Source organism: Mustela nigripes, chromosome 14 (genome assembly GCF_022355385.1).
Source record: "Mustela nigripes isolate SB6536 chromosome 14, MUSNIG.SB6536, whole genome shotgun sequence".
In the NCBI taxonomy this organism is placed as follows: domain Eukaryota; kingdom Metazoa; phylum Chordata; class Mammalia; order Carnivora; family Mustelidae; genus Mustela; species Mustela nigripes.
In genome coordinates, this window is record NC_081570.1 from 65433536 (window position 1) to 65452064 (window position 18529).

An 18529-nucleotide genomic window follows, 5' to 3' on the forward strand; every position below is an offset into this window, starting at 1 on the left:
AGAGAGAGAGAGGAGGAAGCAGGCTCCCTGCTGAGCAGAGAGTCTGATGTGGGGCTTGATCCCAGGACCCTGGGATCATGACCTGAGCCGAAGGCAGAGGCTTTAACCCACTGAGCCACCCAGGTACTCTGATTTTTATCATTTTATAAAAAGATATGGGGATCTTTATTTAGAAATTTGGATGGCATAAAGTTGTAAGTTTTTATATTCTAATAAAATTGATTTTTAGGCAATGATCGCTGGTCTTTCAGTCTTAACTCTAATTAACAAAAGAATTTAGTGCAACTTATTATTATTATTATTTTAAAATTATTGGGGCACCTGGGTGACTCAGTGGGTTAAAGCCTCTGCCTTCGGCTCGGGTCATGATCCCAGGGTCCTGGGATTGAACCCCGCATCGGGATCTTTGCTCAGCGGGGAGCCTGTTTCCCTTCCTCTCTCTCTGCCTGCCTCTCTGCCTGCTTGTGATCTCTTTCTGCCAAATGAATAAATAAAAAAATCCTTAAAATTATTATTATTATGCTGATATGACAGTATCTGATTGACTTTTTGAAGCCTGAGGGAAGTGATGATTAAAGGAATGCAAAAATGCCATCATAATTGCATCCCTAAAATCATACCAGAAACATACACTGGTGGCATGCCTATGCTAAACTTTCAAGGTCCAAGTTCACCACTTTAAATAACTTAGTCTCTTACCGAAAATAAAGAAGTAAATAATTAAAGTAAAATAAATTTAAAAAGATGTCCTTACTCCCACCTAAGATCCCACAACCCACTTAATCTGTCTTCTATTGGATGTTGAACATAATGGTATCATGAACTTGATGAAAGCTATTCATTTATGATGACTATTGGCCACTGAAGTAAATTGGGATAGTTTTATGCATTATAGAGAAGGTTGTATGCCGATTAATAGTTAGGCACCCACCATGTGCCCTGCACAGTATAAAACAATAGCCATGGTTTGTGGCCTCCATGGACCCTAAAACTCCTTCTTACTGATTTATTTCTTCACTTGGTATTTATTGAGTGTCTATTATGTCCCAAGTATGAAGCGCGGCACTGAGGATAAAGGAGGCCATAAGACAAAGTCTTGATGGGGTTGATGGAGTGTGGTATCAGCTGCTGAGACTGTTGAAGAATGGATCATGGTTATCTTTTTATTTTTAAAGGGACACTCATTTCATTGAAGATTCTCATTAACTAATGAATTATTGTCCTAGAATGGAGAGAATACTTGAGAAATTCTTTCTGAACTTTTGTAATAATAAATGAACTTTGCCAGTTAAAGAAGTTTCTCTTTGGAAAAACATAGTATGTTTCAGAGCAGATGTTTTACTGAAACACCTTCCCCAGTCTCCTTTTGCTGTTGAAACAGTGTCATCAACAAAGTAGTCTTTTGTTCCTGAAGCAGGGTGACCCAAATACCATAACTAATTTCCAACTAACTCTTTTCTCTCTAACTCCTAGAGTTGCAAATAATTACTTTAGATATGACATGTTAGTTAAAATTCTTGATTAGGATGAAAATGTCTTCTGCATCTATCATTGCCAATGCTTAAGGCATAATCCGTGTTTTGTTAGCTTAACTATGGGTTTGTGATAGATAATCACAACTAGAAAGAACTAGAGGTTATAGTACTGTTAAAAGCATAGTTCAAAGTAAAATGCCTCAAACTATTTTGTAACAAGGCAGGACATATAAACAAACACATATATTCTCATACACGTGTTTTCTTGTAAAATCTAACAATTCTGCCTATTGATTTTTTATTTTCATCAGAACAGAAAGGACGGAATAAGGGTAACAATTACAAGTGGGGGTTAAAAGAATTAAACAGGATCCAATAGGACATCTAAAGACCAGTCAAATGATAAAAGTGGATACTAAAAGGAAAATTATGCCATTCCTCATGGGATAGATATGAAGAAAGAAATAGGATTCTGAGTTTTGTCTTATTGTCTGCATCACTTTTTATCTTTTAGTAAATATAAAGAAATCCTTCCCTTCCAGGACAGGTAGGTTTCCTTTACCCTTGTGTCTTTGTGACAGCCATGCTTCTGAAGGACCCCTCAGCTGGGCGGTACTTGACCCAACTGACTCACCGGTCACTTAAGTCTATTGTTATGGACACGAGAGATTTGGAGCAACATATTTAATAGCATACATTCCTGATTTTAACAAAAGATTTTAGTGAAAGTGCATTAATAGAAATACTGGGTGAAAAAGTGCTAGAATCAGCTAGAAAGAACACCAGATATAGGCAGAAAGAAACAAAAACCTAGTGAGTTGGGGTGCCTGGGTGGCTCAGTGGGATAAGCCTCTGCTTTCAGCTCAGGTCCATGATCTCGGGGTCCTGGGATCAAGCCCCGCTTTGGGCTCTCTGCTCCGCAGGGAGCCTGCTTCCCCTCTCTCTCTGCCTGCCTCTCTGCCTACTTGTGATCTCTCTCTCTCTGTGTGTCAAAAAAATAAATACTTCTCGTACCCACTTAAGCCCCCATGTTGCAACACCACTTCCTCATATCAGGGAGATCATATGATAGTTGTCTTTCTCCGCCTGACTTATTTCGCTAAGCATGATACGCTCTAGTTCCATCCATGTTGTCGCAAATGGCAAGATTTCATTTCTTTTGATGGCTGCATAGTATTCCATTATGGACATTGGGGAGGGTATGTGCTTTGGTGAGTGCTGTGAAGTGTGTAAACCTGGTGATTCACAGACCTGTACCACTGGGGATAAAAATACATGTTTATAAAAAATAAAAAATTATATTAAAAAAAATAAATAAATACAATCTAAAACAAACAAACAAACAAACAAGCAATAAAAAACCGAGAACAAAAAACAAAACCTAGTGAGTTAAAAATGAGATCTACTAATGCCAAAGAGGCCAATACATGCACCCTCACTCACCATCTCCAGCTCTTCAACTCCTGACCCCACCACTTTTTGTTCCATGACCTCGGGAAAATTACTTAACTTCTTTCTCCATGCTTCAGCTCCTTCTTTTTGACAGAGGCAAAGTACTGCTTTCCTCGAAGAGTTGTTAACAGAATTAAATATGATAATAGATGTAAAATATTAAAATAGTGTCTGGGGGCACCTGGGTGGCTCCGTCTGTTAAGTGTTTGCCTTTGGCTCAGGTCATGATCCCAGGGTCCTGGGGTTGAGTCTTGCATGGGGCTCCCTGCTCAGAGGGAAGCTTGCTTCTGCCTCTCCCTTTGTCTCTCCCCCTGCTTGTGCTTGCTCTTTCTGTCTGTCAAATAAATAAATAAAATCTTTAAAAAATAAATAAAACAGCCTCTGGAACATACGAAGTACTCATAAATGCTTGTTATTATTCTCTGCTTGTTATCTTGTTCATAAATCTAACATAAGATTATTGGTCTCATTACTGGGAATGGTTTAGTAAACCATTAAGATCAGAAGCTCTGAAGCCAGATAGATGGGTTGCCACTTACCAGCAGTGGGAACTTGGGCAAGTTAATGTCTTTGTGATTGTGTTTTCTTATCTGCAGTATCAGAAAAATAGTAACTCCCCCTGGGAGTTTTGTGAGGATGAAATAGTTAAAGGATATGAAATTCTCCCTCCCTTTCTCCTTTCTTAAAGACTCATTGGGGCAAAGGAATTCCATTGTTCCTCCGGGGCCTAAGTCGCCCCAGTGGACTGGTCTGGTCTTCCTGCCTCTCTTCTGTGGCTGAACCTGTCACACACTAACAGGAATAGTCAATGGCCAACTGTAGCTAGGCCAAAACTCTTCTAGAGTCAAATCGAACACATTGACTAATCAGTGTTACCTGTTGAGTCTAACAACTTCTTACGCAAAAGGTCCAGGGATGACAGAAACTCTTTAGCTGAGATTAGGACCGCTAAGGCAGAGAAATCTCTGTTGTAGCATTTTGACTTATTCTTCCCTGCCCCCTGCCCTTTCCAGGCCCCCAAGCCCTGCTGGGATCTGGCCAGGTAAGAATCTCTGCCTCTGTGCCTTTGTTCTTTATCATTCACAAGGATTCTCAGTTTTGACCAGAGACTAGGGACCCTTTTCTGTAAACAGTAAAAATACATGTTTCTCACCTTAAAAAACTAAAAATTTTAAACTAATTTTAATTGCAGCAGGCTCCTTTAATCTTAAGTACTTAGGCTCTCTGGGAAGGCTAGAGATGAATGGTCTCAGAGTCAGAGGCTGTCTTTGAAACAGGAGTTCACATAAACTTTCATTTACTTCTCTTGTTTTTCACCTTGAATTCCTGACTTCTTGAATCTGGGGCTGTCTGTCCTACTTTCTGCTTAACCCTCCAAAATTCTGTGCTTGAAAGTAAATGTTAGTTCTTGTCTTTCTCATGTCAGCTGTGGGAGTCTTTTCCCAATTATCCTGTCAAAAGTAGAGGAGAAAGATCTGAAGAAGGTAAAGACAGAAGGCATAATATAATTGAAGAACTATTATGCTGACATTTTTCTTATAATGTATTTTGCACACGGTACTGATATGGTGTCTATCAATGCTAGTGGAGTGGTGGCAAGTGTGATGGAAGTGTAGAATGCGAGATTATGAGCTACAGAGAGGTTAGGGAAGGCCTCCTGAGGAAGAAAGGGTGGGAATGGTAGAGGATTTAGACAGGTCCTTCCTGGAGAGGAAAGGACAGGGAAAATGACATGTTGTGGCACCTATGAAATGTTTGACAAATACAATGAACAAGTTGAAATAAGATAAGTGAATAAGTGAATCGTGTCTGGAGGACAATTAGGAGCCCATAATAGAATGATCTGGTTTTTAAGTGATAAGACAGCAAACTTGGGTGGACAGGGTGTGGGTTTAAGAGACATCCTGCGAGTGGATCCAGTGTACAAGGTCCTGCCCTTGGTTCCATATCTGAGGCTCCAGAATTGGATATTTATTTATTTATTTATTTAAGAGATTTTATTTATTTATTTGACAGATAGAGAGAGAGAGAGAGAGATCACCGTAGGCAGAGAGGCAGGCAGGCAGGGAGCAATGGGGAAGCAGGCTCCCCACTGAGCAGAGAGGCCACCGTGAGGCTTGATCCCAGTACCCTGAGATCACGACCTGAGCTGAAGGCAGAGGCTTAGCCCACTAAGCCACCCAGGCGCCCTCAGAATTGGATATTTATACCACAATGCAAATCAATTAAGATCGAATCACAGATATGGGACTTTAACCATGCATAGTTATGTCTAAATATTTATATATCCATACATATAATTCTGAATAATTTGGAAATTATTTGGAAGTAAATAATTTGGAAAAAAATTTTGGAAAATAGCAGGGAAATGTGAAGGCTGTCTCGCTTCACTAGAAGTACATCTCATAAGTGAGAAGCTTATTTCCTATAATGTCTTAGGAGTTAGGATTTATTCAAAGGAGAAACTACCTGAGGTAATCCTGGAGGCACAGATAGAAGTGGTTTGAATGGGTTTTAAGCAATGATTTATACACTGAGCTCTGTCCTTAATTGACTATATAGAGAGTGTAAATTTTATTTCCGACAAGTGCATTTTTTAAAGGAAGATCAAGAAACCAGTGGACAGCCAGGCATTTGCAAGCCATGTTTTATGACAAGCAGTAGAAGAAATGGAGAAATAGATAGAAGTTAGTGTTATTTTTAAAGTATGTGAAAAGCTTACAGCACTTAATCCAGGATGCTCTGGAGGCCAAAACTAGAATATGTAAATTTCAGCTCATGATACAAGAGAATGTTCAACCACTCACACAGTTTTTAAGTTATTTTTAGAGAGAGAGAGTGCGTTTGCAGACATGGGGAGGGGAGGGGCAGCGAAGAGGAGGAGGGAGAATATTAAGCAGGCTCCATGATCAGCATGAAGTCTACTCAGGGCTTGATCTCATGACCCTGAGATCATGACTGGACCTGAAATCAAGAGTTGGATGCTTAACTGGTGGGGCCATCCAGGAGCCCCAATAACTCACACAGTTTAAATGGAAGAGATTGTCCCATGGATCGTGCTGAATCTTTTCCATCAGATACACAAAGACAGCTGTAAGGAATTCTGTTTTATAAAGAGGACTGGACTGGGTAATGGAAACTTCCTTGCTTTCTCTAAGATATATGGTGATCCTGTCTTCTCATGTGAGGCGATGTGGACTTCTGTGTGTTTATGATCAGTGAATCATATTTTGTCTCTCTTTGCTCTTAGAATCTGTTTAGTTACATTCCTGCTTCACTTTCTGAGGTATGAACTTGTATCTTGGTAGTAGTGATCACATGAACACATAATTGTTTACTTGATATCATCTCTAGCTTTGGGCTAAGAAACTTGAACAGAATTCCCTGGGTCCCCCTGACTAGGAGACATCAGTCCTAAATCCTGGTTAGTTGCCCCTGTCTTGTCATCCTTGGCCTGTCTTAGAGGTGAGGGGTGTGTATCTGTGTTAATCTAAAGGGAGAAAGAGAAAGGCTTCTTCAGGCATTTTTATGGTAGGAACAGGGCCTCCATTCTGCATTGTTTTCACTTTCCATCCCAGCATTGCCTCAGGGTGGGTGGGGATGTTGGCAGGAGAAGTGGCAAGAACACAGGGCCAGGAAATGCCCATTTCTTGTGCTGAAACAGATTCTAAAGGTGTCCTTCCCTCGGTGTGGTTGCTGTTGAAGTCTCTGTTCCTTCAGGCAACTGCTTCCCATCGTATCTCCCACTCCTCAGAAGGCTTTCTCTACTCTTTCTGGGTGTCATTTGGTAGGAAGTTTGAGCACCTCAGGGCCTAGAGGCAGTAGAGAGGTCATTAGAAGGACAGGCCCTGGACAGGCTCTGATGTTTCCTATGGACTGGTCCCTTATCTTGCTGAACCAGACTTTGCTTATCTGTAAGATGCAGATAACAAGGCAAATGTCCCAGAGTTGCTAGGATGATTATTTGACCTACAGGTAGGAAGGGGCTTCCTAGCACAGGGAATACTCAGCTCTATTTTCTGTTGTTAGTATTATTGGCTGTGTCTCACTCCCATGTGGCACGTTCTGGTTTACAGGAGACTTTCTGCCTTTCACATGACTCAGGATCCCATAACTACGGGAATGACCAGTTCTCTGGACTCATGCTGGCCTGTGTTTTCATAGAGATCAAGTTCTTTGAGGGGTCTGTGGTTTGTCATAAGGATGTTTTCTTAATTGTGTAGTTGCTCATTCAGTTAGGAATAATTTATCTTTATTGTGACTTAGTACTTTCTCTACTTGGTCTCTAGTGTATATCTTTTGATTGTATTTATTTTACATTTTCTGTAGTTTTTCTTAAAGAAGTGATCACATGTGACATAGCATATATACATTTTATTTATTTTACATTTTGTTATATTTGGTATCTCAGAATAAATGGCTATATTTTATTGCCTTAAAAAGTGTCAGAAAAGGAAGTTATGCCATTATTTGGTAAGTCTAGTAGCTGAGAACCATATGAACGGTTATTCCTACGAGTTCTGGCATAAATCTTCTCACTAAAAAGACTTAAAAAAAAAAAAAAAAAAACCCAAACCCAAAAACAAAAACAATGCCATCCTGGGGGGAAGAGACTGGATTAGCAAATGAAAATACATGGATTCTACGAATGAACCTTCTTGATCCTGGTGAACTTTTTGATTTTTCAGGTATAATACATTTTTTCTTCTCTATGTGCTATTTAGTTTAAAATTTTCCCCACTGCTTGTTTTACACATCATTTCTTCAGCTGGTGTGAAGGAGCAAAGATGCACATATGGTTGGTATTGTCCCATTCCAAAGGGGAAGGAATCTACCCAGCATGTCCCATTTTCTCATTTCTTTCAACTTTTCTCATTTCTTTGCAACTCAGAGTCTTTCAGCAGAGGCAGGAATGTGCTGTCAATTGGGTCATTGGTTAGTCTTCTATCAATATACCCAGTAGAAAATAAAAAGTTACTCTGTACAAATGTTTGTATTTTGTGGCAATATTTTGCAGCTTTTCTACAGCTGGGGTATAAGAAATACCATACAAAAAAAAAAAAAAAAAAGAAAAAAAGAAAAAAGAAATACCATACGCTCTTGTCTTCCTCCCATTGTAGTATTTTTGTCTTACTTATCTCTAAATCATCTACCATGCTCAAAATGCTGTTTTAAAAATCTTAATGAGTAGTCAGTAAGTGGAAAATGACTGAAATATTGTTACCGCTTATATTTAATGGATTAGACATTTATATAATTTAAATATGGAAAAATAGTTATAAAGAAGTATCCTCTTAGAGCCTCTATATTTCAATTTTTACATTTTTTTTAAACCTATATTTTTGGATTTGCATAAGAGTAATTTTTTCCTCCTGAAGTTTTTTTGCAGTCACTATTGCAGAGATAAAATATTCTATTTCACAAATGCTGTACGGTTCAATCACCACAAATATATTTGACTCTAAAAGTCACCTGTTTATTGGGGATGGATTCAGTAACTTACATAAGATTCCTTTTCTAAAACTGCCATTGCAATTCAATTAAAATGGAATTTCTCAGGGCTCCTGGGTGGCTCAGTTGGTTAAGCATCTGCCTTTGGCTCAGGTCATCATCTCAGGGTCCTGGGACTGAGTCCCAGATTATGCTCCCTGCTCAGCGGGGAGTCTGCCTCTCCTTCTGCCTCTTCTGCCCCCACCTCCTTGCTCATGTGCTCTCTCTCTCTCAAATGAATACATAAGTTCCTTAAAAAAACAAAATGACTACATTGAGATATCACCTTACACCAGTTAGAATGGCCAAAATTAGCAAGACAAGAAACAACATGTGTTGGAGGGGATGTGGAGAAAGGGGAACCCTCTTCCACTGTTGGTGGGAATGCAAGTTGGTGCAGCCTCTTTGGAGAACAGTGTGGAGATTCCTCAAGAAATTAAAAATAGAACTTCCCTATGACCCTGCCATTGCACTCCTGGGTATTTACCCCAAAGATACAGATGTAGTGAAAAGAAGGGCTATCTGTACCCCAATGTTTATAGCAGCAATGGCCACAGTCGCCAAACTGTGGAAAGAACCAAGATGCCCTTCAACGGACGAATGGATAAGGATGATGTGGTCCATATACACTATGGAGTATTATGCCTCCATCAGAAAGGATGAATACCCAACTTTTGTAGCAACATGGACGGGACTGGAAGAGATTATGCTGAGTGAAATAAGTCAAGCAGAGAGAGTCAATTATCATATGGTTTCACTTATTTGTGGAGCATAACAAATAGCATGGAGGACAAGGGGAGTTAGAGAGGAGAAGGGAATTGGGGGAAATTGGAAGGGGAGGTGAATCATGAGAGACTATGGACTCTGAAAAACAATCTGAGGGGTTTGAAGTGGCGGGGGTGGGGGGTGGGAGATTGGGGAACCAGGTGGTAGGTATTAGAGAGGGCATCAATTGCATGGAGCACTGGGTGTGGTGAAAAAATAATGATACTGTTATGCTGAAAATAAATAAATAAATAAAGAATACTCCATCCAGCAAGACAATCATTCAGAATAAAAGAATAGATAATATATATTTGATGAGTAAATTTGATGAGTAAAGAAAAATATAAAATGAAAATATCTCATTGGGTGCTTTCTTCTAAGAGAAACTGGGCTATATAGGTTTATTTATTCTATCCTAATGGTTAACTTGGGGAACAGGGACATAGTGTCTATACCTGACCCAGGTACTATTGGGTGAGGACTGCGTTTTTTGTTTGTTTGTTTGTTTGTTTTTTTCTGTGTTGAAACTTGGTTGGTTTTACTGAGCTCAGAATGTTTAGACTTGCAGTTTGATACATTATTTCCCTAGGAAATGAACCCTGAAGCAAAGAACCATTTCCCAACCATTTCTTGCATGGATTGCAAGATCCTTTGTTTTGTTTTGTTTTGTTTTTTTGAGTGATAATAAACAACTTTGGAATCCTTTACTAGTGGGTGGCATTGTATTAAAGCTTTCAGAAACATTTTAAGCCTCAAAATATTAGACAGTTATGGTGGATGATCAGATGTTCCTCTGATGACTAGTTCCTATGCTTCTAGAAATGGTCTCAATGAATAGAAAATAATATAGTTTTATTCATTCCAACACTTATTGAGTACATCTTAGGTGTCAACTTTTGTACTGGATGTTAAAAAAAAAGAGATGCGTATAGATATAGAGACAAATGCATAATTATCATACAGTGTGGGATGTGATGTAACTGGCTGTGGACAGGGGGCTGTGGTGACACAGAGGAGAGAGCAACTTGCTAATCCCTGTTGGTAAAGCTGGGGAAACTTTCATGGTGATGAGCCCATTTTTACATGGGGCTTGAGGTGTGGACAGGCATTTACCAGGCAGAGGAAGGGGGAATAGGCATTCAAAATAAAGCCGAAGCTGAGAAGGGCACAGTGCATCTGGGACAGGTGAGGGCCTTCAGGGCAGGCTGGAGCATCGGGTATGTGCAGGGGAGATGAGATTGTGGCAGACCTCAGATGTATCATCCAGGAACCAGCTAAGGAGCTGGTACTTTGTTCTGTAGATAATGAAGGTTTTGATAAGAGACCTTCATCCTTCAGCCACTAATATCAACAGGCCAAATTAAGACATTTCCTTCTCATAATGGTCCATTAAGAAGACAAGAAAGACTTGATTTTCTTTTCATTTGGATTTTAGGCTTCGTTATATCCTCTCTTAAGGCTGGTGGTGTAATGGTCCAAACCTCCCTTAATTTTTCAGTTTCACCTTTTGTTCATTTATTCTTACTTTTCATTTATTTATTTATTTATAGCCAAGGTGTTTTCAAAGCCTTCTTGTATGTCTGTTCTGCAACTGTTTGTTTTCACAAAGCTAGGCTCAGTGATTAGGCCAGTTTTAAGTTGTAGCTGGGACCTCTTACGGAACTTATTCCACAAAATTATTCCTTTTTAACATCATGAGTGATCAGGAAATGGATACATGGGACCAAAATATGCATTGTTATTGTTAACTCCAGGGTACTGTAAAGGGGAATCATTTCCTCAAAACCCTTAGAAAATTCCATTGCATTTTTGGAATATTCTAGGCAAGTTGAGGCAAGGGTGAGGGATGCTGAGAAGGGACTATGAAATAAGAAGAAATTGGTATTGTAGTTACCAAGCAGAAAACTCTAAAAGTGACATTCTGGAACAATACCATTTCTATGTGCAAGTTGTATCAGATGCTCTGAATTCATTCTAAAAACCTCTTATCTATAGTTTATCTGTACTTTTATTTACAAATAAACTTAAGTGTTTTTTTCATGGAAACACACACATGTGTTGGCTTTCAATTTACCATTCCCAAAAGTAAGAAAAAGTCAGTTACTTATATCAGTGTTTGTCCTCTCTTGGGTCATTCTATTTGTGCACATTTGACTTGCCATGTAAGTTATAATTTTTGTAGTTTTAATGTCAATATAAACTCAAAGGAATCAGATATCTACGTCATTGTTGCTGCTACTGTTCATTTCTTTATGTCAGTGTTTTGCAAAATAACATCACTTTGTGGAAAGTGAAATGGATACCTTGTAGCCTAGCTAGTTAAGTTAAACAACTCTGGCACTGAGAAATTATCTGTATCAATGGATTTTGTTATTTTGCTTGTTCTGCAGGTGACAATGGCCAACATTGGAATAAACGGAGATCATTCTCGGGAGACCTGTGAAACAACAATTTTCGCTCTCCGAATGGCAACGTGGAATCAAATCTTAGATCCCTGGGTGTATATTCTGCTGCGGAAGGCGGTCTTGAAGAATCTCTACAAACTCTCCCGGCGCTGCTGTGGGGTCCATGTCATTAGCTTGCACATGTGGGAGCTTAGCTCCATTAAAAATTCCTTAAAGGTTGCTGCTATTTCTGAGTCCCCAGTTGCAGAGAAAATAAATCAGCCAGCACCTGGTTTAATAGGACAGTAAGGCAGTGTAGGTCTAGGGCAACATTTAGGAAAGTTTTGTCAATATTTCAGTTAATTGGATGGAGACAGCCTAACTGGAAAATTCAGACCTCAGCAGTTAGTTTGGAGGCACTTTTGTCGGATTCAGCTGTTGATATTTGTGAAATTCGCTGTGCAATTCTATTTTCCCTTATTATTATTATTATTTCAACTGGAGGTAAACATAGTATGATAATGCCATGGGAGTCACACTGAAAAAGTGTTTTGGGCTTCTTTGTGTTATTCACGCTTTTGCAATGAGTGACTCTGTTGAGGCCTAAAGCCTTTGTGTGTCTTATTTGTCCAACAGCATCTTAATACTTAACCTGCACATGAAATAGCTGTTTGGGGGTCATTGCCCTGCAACTGTTCCTGATAAACGAGGCTCAGTGAAGGGGAGTGGCCTCACTGTTGGGTCTGGTCTATTACACCGCTCAGTATGTGCCTTCAATCAATGTATGAATGGTCCTGTCTCATGGGGTTCACTGTGGCTTGTTACAATGACCTCCATGACACCAGATGTGGACATCAGGTTGCCTGACCTCACGAGCCTCCTTAGAATGAGCCTATTCTTGTCATTTTGACAAATATGACTTCTTGCTTGTATTATTGTGATGGCAGATTGTTTGAAGGTTTCCTTGTGTGAGTCATAGATTTACCGTTCTCACATAATATCTTCCTCTGAAAATTCAGTAAACGATTTTTAGAGAAACCAAGACTCTACTACATAGGGGAATTTGCCTGGTAGCAGTTCCTGTGAAGCATGCCAAGGATAATGCGAACAGACAGAGCTTAAACCCCCGTGATAGGTACAAAGCATGTTGGCAAAGGAGCTCTACTCTGAACTGCCATTGCTGTATTAGAGAACAAAAGAAACACAGTCTATATATAATATTCCAAGACTATCTGTAGCTAGTGTGTTTGTGCTTTCTTCACACATGCATACACACACATGCATAGACACATACACATATCAAAAATTTCTATTGAAAGCTAGTTCATTAAATCTGTATGATATCATCTTCTAGAGCCTATGCTACCTGTGTCAAGGGGAAAATTGGCAATTAGTCAGGCACTTGGCGATCATTATTATGGGTACAAGAGATCAGGGGATAATGATCTCTCCCCAAATTTCCAGTAATACTTTAGACTTCTTTGCTTCTTTGTATAATCCAACCGCCCAATTTTCATGATCATTGAAAATGTTCCGGGGCCATCAGAACATAGGGTAGGTAGTTCTGCCTCTGTCAAAGAATTTTTGCTTTCATTACCTGTGGTCCATTTTAAAAAATTAACCTTCTCTGTGAGACTGATTTCACATTCTTCAGGAAATCTCTGTGTTTCAGCTAGACTTAAATTATTACATTCACAAATTTTTGCTTTTGACTGGTAATACACATTGGAAGTTGTCCACTTTTGTGAATTTTGGTAAATTCTTATGAACAAATAAAAAGAAGTTAAGCAAATAACCTCATTGAAGATTTTAAAGGAAACACTTTTCCCAGTGAATTTAAAGAGCAGACACACACAGGGACACATGATATTCTTAATTTAAGAACAGTAAATGATGAGTCACACAAAGTTAGGCTATTCTCATATATAGAACACATAGTGGATGCTCATGATATACTTGCCAAATTGAGTTACAGACAAGATTTTTTTTTTTTTTTTTTTTTTTTTTTTGGTGCAAAATGAGCATGGAATTGCAAAGTCTTTTGCATTTTTATTTAAAATGGCAATTACATATTGGTTATTTTGATATGTATATGTGTGTATATGTATATTTAAATATCCAATGTATATACTTTTAAAAAAAGCCATTGCAATTTCTGATTGCTGTTACATTACATGAATGCTCTCATGTGTTTCAAAGGCACTTAAAACCCAGAACATTTAGTTGGCTTAGAGGAGACATTTATTTCCCACAGCTACTTAAGGGAGTGTTGGTGTCCTGGGAGCTGAGGCACAAGGAACCATAGCTTCATCCTTTCTCCTTAGACTGGATAGGATATTGCAGCAAAATTTCCATGTACTGTGACGTGGGAGAGGTGTGCAGAGAAACTCTCATTCAGGGCTCCAGACCTCTTCTCCTTGAGGCTTTTAGGTAAATAGCATCATGGTTTTTCTGATGTCATGGTTTTTAAGACGTCACTCTGGCCATGAGCATCTATATCGAGGAGATACTGTGACCTTACCGTATGTGGGAATGCATGGGCATGTGAGGTATTAGGGAACAACAGGACAGTCAGTCTCTGCATGTCCTGGAGGGATTCACTTCATTATCTGAGCACAGGTTTAGGGCAACTAAGGTGGTTTTATAATGAGGTTAAACCCAAGAAGTAGACACCAAAAATTGAAAAAAAAAATGTAATAGAAGAATATGTGTTTACATTGTGTTAGACCTTTTGTCCAAGGAAAATAAAGTGAACACAATATACATACATCTGACTTCAGAATTTTATTTCTGTTATTATATATATCTCAGCGTAGTTTGGCATCTTGTATGTTGAATAATAGAGTGTAGCTGCCAGCAACATATTTCACAGAAATGTTTAAAGTGAAAATTACTTTGTTCCGATTATTAGAAATGAGTAGCACAAATAGTGTTCACCAGGTTAACCAATTTTGGAATTTTAAGGTCTGTTTTAAAATTTATAATTAGACCATCAGAGCAACTGAATTATCCTTCTCATTGAGTAAAGTAGTATCTGAGCAACTTCACATACTATCTGATCATATTACTTCTGGGGAAATTGATTATTCTAAGCAAATGACTTGTAAATGCAGGTTTTTTTTCTTTTGTTGGTGAATTTAAAAACTGAGACAAAAGCTAACAGCAAATGGGTTTTTTCGAATTATAAACAAAGACAGGAAATGCTGACTCATAATTAGTTGTAGGTACTTCCTACTGTTTCACACTTTTTCCTGAGGATTTAACTAAGTGACACAAATATTCTAAATTTTTTCCTAAAGGCTGAAAGTTCCGTGTAATTATTTGCATTGCTGAAGTACAAAATACCTAAAAGTTAACTCACACATACACACACACACGCACACACACACACACACATACGCATCTGTCTTATGAAATAAATAGTCTTGTTTGCTCATTTTCAGTCTTTAAAAGAAAAACCTGCTTTAGTTTTGTGTCTAATCTGAATTTAGACCCCAGGTAAGAGCACTTGCTAAACACATAGATGAACTTTTTGAAACTTGCTGCTAGCTTTGCCTGTATCACCACCATTGCTACAAATTAATAAACAAAGGTCAGAATATGAAACATGGGATGGGTATACACATTTTCTCACTTCTTCATCTGGGTGTCAAATATTTTACCACGTGGTAAATAATGTTGGACTTCAGCTTATTACTGAGGTATTTTAATGGTAGATACAATGTGTTATGTGAATAAATATATTTTGTGTTCTTCATACTTGCTGGACTGTATGAAATTAAACAGTGATATGTATATTTTGTGGCTTGTATCAATGTGCAACTCATGGAATTTTAGTGTTTTGACTAGTTTAAAACTTCCAACAAATGATTTACAATAAACTTGGACTAGTGTTAACCAAGAGTGGCTGTTTTTAGGAAGGTCGTATAAAGCTTGGAACTTGAACCTAAACTTCCATTTTTATATCTTCGGTGGGAAAAATTTCCACTTGTTTTCTTTTATTACCTTTGGTATCTGTTTCCTGATTCTTTTTCTTGTTGTTGTGGGTCACCTAGGCAGGTCATAAATTTTAATGGGAATCTGATAATTTCCAAAACACACTGGCCTAGATGTGTCAGGATAGCAGAGACATATCTGTGATAACAAATGGCCGCCCAAGTCTTCATGCCGTGAACCCTCAAAGGGCTTACATCTCACCCATGGCTCATGTCCACTCAGAAGGGGAGCTCTGCCCCTTGTAATCACTCAGACTTTAGGTGACAAAGCCCCCACCGTCTTCTATGTTGCTTTTTGCCTTGCTACAGGGAAAAAAGCATGGTAAATCATGAACTGGCTCTTAGAGCTTCCACCTGGAGTTAAGACATATTCTTTTTGCTCACACATCTCTGGCCAAAGCAATCGAATGGCCTACTACCTTCAAGGAAGCAGGCTAGTATAATACTATGATATGCCTTTGAGGAGAACTGAAAATAATTGGACAGCATGAAAGATTTCCCTATTAGGTCAAATATTTTTGTGCTTGCCTTTCTAACATAATTCAAACTAGAACTCTTTCTTTTAAAGTTTTTATTTATTTAAGAAAATCATGGAATGAAAGCATTTAGAATTCATTCTTCTAACTAGCCTATAATCAGTAAGATTATAAGACAGAATAAATGCCACATACGCTGTTTGCAATTAATAAGAATTTTGGAAGATTAAAAAGTCAATATAGAATAAGAAGTGAAAAAACTTGTTCTCTTTTTTCTTTCTTTTTTTTTTTAATTTGAGAGAGGGAGGGGGAGAGAGCATGTGCACACATGAGCAGGGGAAGGGGCAGAGGGGGAGGATCCCAAACCGCCTCTGCTCCCATACCGAGCCCGACATGGGGCTCAATCTCACAACCCTGAGATCATGACTTGAGCTGAAGCTAAGAGTTGGATGCTTAAACTATGCCACCCAGGTGTCCCGAAAATACCATTTTATGTATATCCTTATTCATAGCAAAGTAGAGGCAGAATGGCCGAAATATAAAGAAACTGTGTTTTGGCTTTAAAGTGTGCTTTACTGGCTCCTGGGTGGCTCAGTTGGTTAAGCAACTGCCTTCAACTCAGCTCATGATCCTGGAGTCTGGGAATCGAGTCCCTCATTGGGCTCCCAGCTCCGTGGGGAGTCTGCTTCTCTCTCTGACCTTCTTCCTTTTCATACTCTTTCTCACTCTCTTTCTCTCTCAAATAAATAAATAAAATCTTTTAAAAAAATAAAGTGTGCTTTACATTTTCACTTATACAAGCATATGAACTCTTAGAGTTTTGTATTTATTTATTTAAAAGATTTTATTTATTTATTGGACAGACAGAGATCACAAGTAGGCAGAGAGGCAGGCAGAGAGAGGAGGAAGCAGGCTCCCTGCTGAGCAGAGAGTCTGATGTGGGGCTTGATCCCAGGACCCTGGGATCATGACCTGAGCCGAAGGCAGAGGCCCCAAACCACTGAGCCACGCAGGTGCTCCTAGAGTTTTGTATTTAATACTATTTGAGTTCTTTACATATCCAATTGGTAAAACCCCAAATTAACAAAATGCTTTCTGTTGGCGTAGTGCTAACTTTCCCGTGTTAAATAAGGCGATCCTATACCAGTATACACAGAAATAATTTTAGTTTAAGAAAAGGAGATTCTACTAGACATACTGTTGTGTTGTAAAACTTTCGTTCTTCAATAACCCATGTTGGTACATGCAGAGCATTCCTTTTAACAACTAAATACTCTTACATATAAGAAGTATACTATAATTTAAATAATAATTTTCTTACTGAAACAGAGCTGGTTTTGTTTTTGGTCATTTCTCTCTTTCCAATTATGTTATTTCAATATACACATCCTTATCCCTTCTTGTGTTCTGTGGGATTGTTGGGTTAAGGGCACGCACATTTTCAATATCCATAGAAACTGCCCCACTGTTACATGTGTACTTGGCTTCTCTTCTTAAGAAAAGGCCCTATTCCTATGTTTATTTCAGCAATCTTTTTATTGTGAGCCACATGATTGGCAAAATAAATTGTATTTAATATTAGCTTTGTTATGTTACTTGTATTTCCCATCAGTAATGAGGCCAAGCAACTTTTTATACCTTTATTAGTCATTTCCACTTCCTTTGTAAATTTTCTGTTCCTGACCTTTATCTATTTTTAATGTTAATTTTTTCTTACTGACTTTCAGGAGGACTGTGTATATTAAGGATATTGTCTTAGTTAGCTTGGGCAGCTATCAAAAAATACCACAGACTGGGTGCTTAAACAAGAGAAATTGATGCTTCAAAGTTCTGGAGGTTCGAAGTCCAAGATCAAGGTGTCAGCCAATTAGGGACCTGGTGGGAGCTCTCTTCATAGCCCTCTTCTAGATGTTTCCTCACATGGTGGAGAAAGAGATGGGGGATGGGGGGTGGAGAAGGGGGAAAAGATAGAAGGGAAAGGAGAAAGAATGGGAGAGAGAACTCTCTTTCATCCCAAAGGCACAAATCCCATCACGAAGATCTCAGCCCTCAAGACATCATCTAAATCTAGTTACTTCCCAAAGATCCCATCTTCAAATACCATCACACTGAGGAATAGGGCTTAAACACATGAATTTTGAGGAGGGACACAATTTAGTCCATACCAGACTTTATTTTTTATGAATGTTACAAATAATTTTCTTCCAAGGCTGCCATTTTCTTCTATGCTGAAGGTGTCTTTCACCATATTAGATGAGTTCTACTTTTTTACTTAGGCAGAAATAACTTTGAATGGGTTCTTTATTTTGTTTCTTGTTTAGAAAGACTTTCTGTCTTCAAAGATTACAAATATATCCCCCTATGTCATTTTCTACACTTAGAGTTTTGTTTTTTAACTTTAGATGTTGTAGCTGTCATAGAGTTTATTTATTTTTTGGTACCATGTAAGATAAGGACCTAACATTTTTTTTTTTTTAAATATTGAATGTGTA

At 38.5% G+C, this 18529-nt stretch overlaps 1 protein-coding gene across 1 annotated transcript in view; it reads left to right on the forward strand.

Moving 5' to 3' along the window:
• Window positions 1-15361, forward strand: part of PTGFR (prostaglandin F receptor) — a 45882-nt gene extending 30521 nt beyond the window's left edge. The window contains exon 3 of the mRNA XM_059376935.1: window positions 11573-15361. Coding sequence (XP_059232918.1) covers window positions 11573-11875 — 303 coding nt within the window. The 3' untranslated portion in view covers window positions 11876-15361. The remainder of the gene's footprint in view (window positions 1-11572) is intronic.
• Window positions 15362-18529: the final 3168 nt, after the last annotated feature.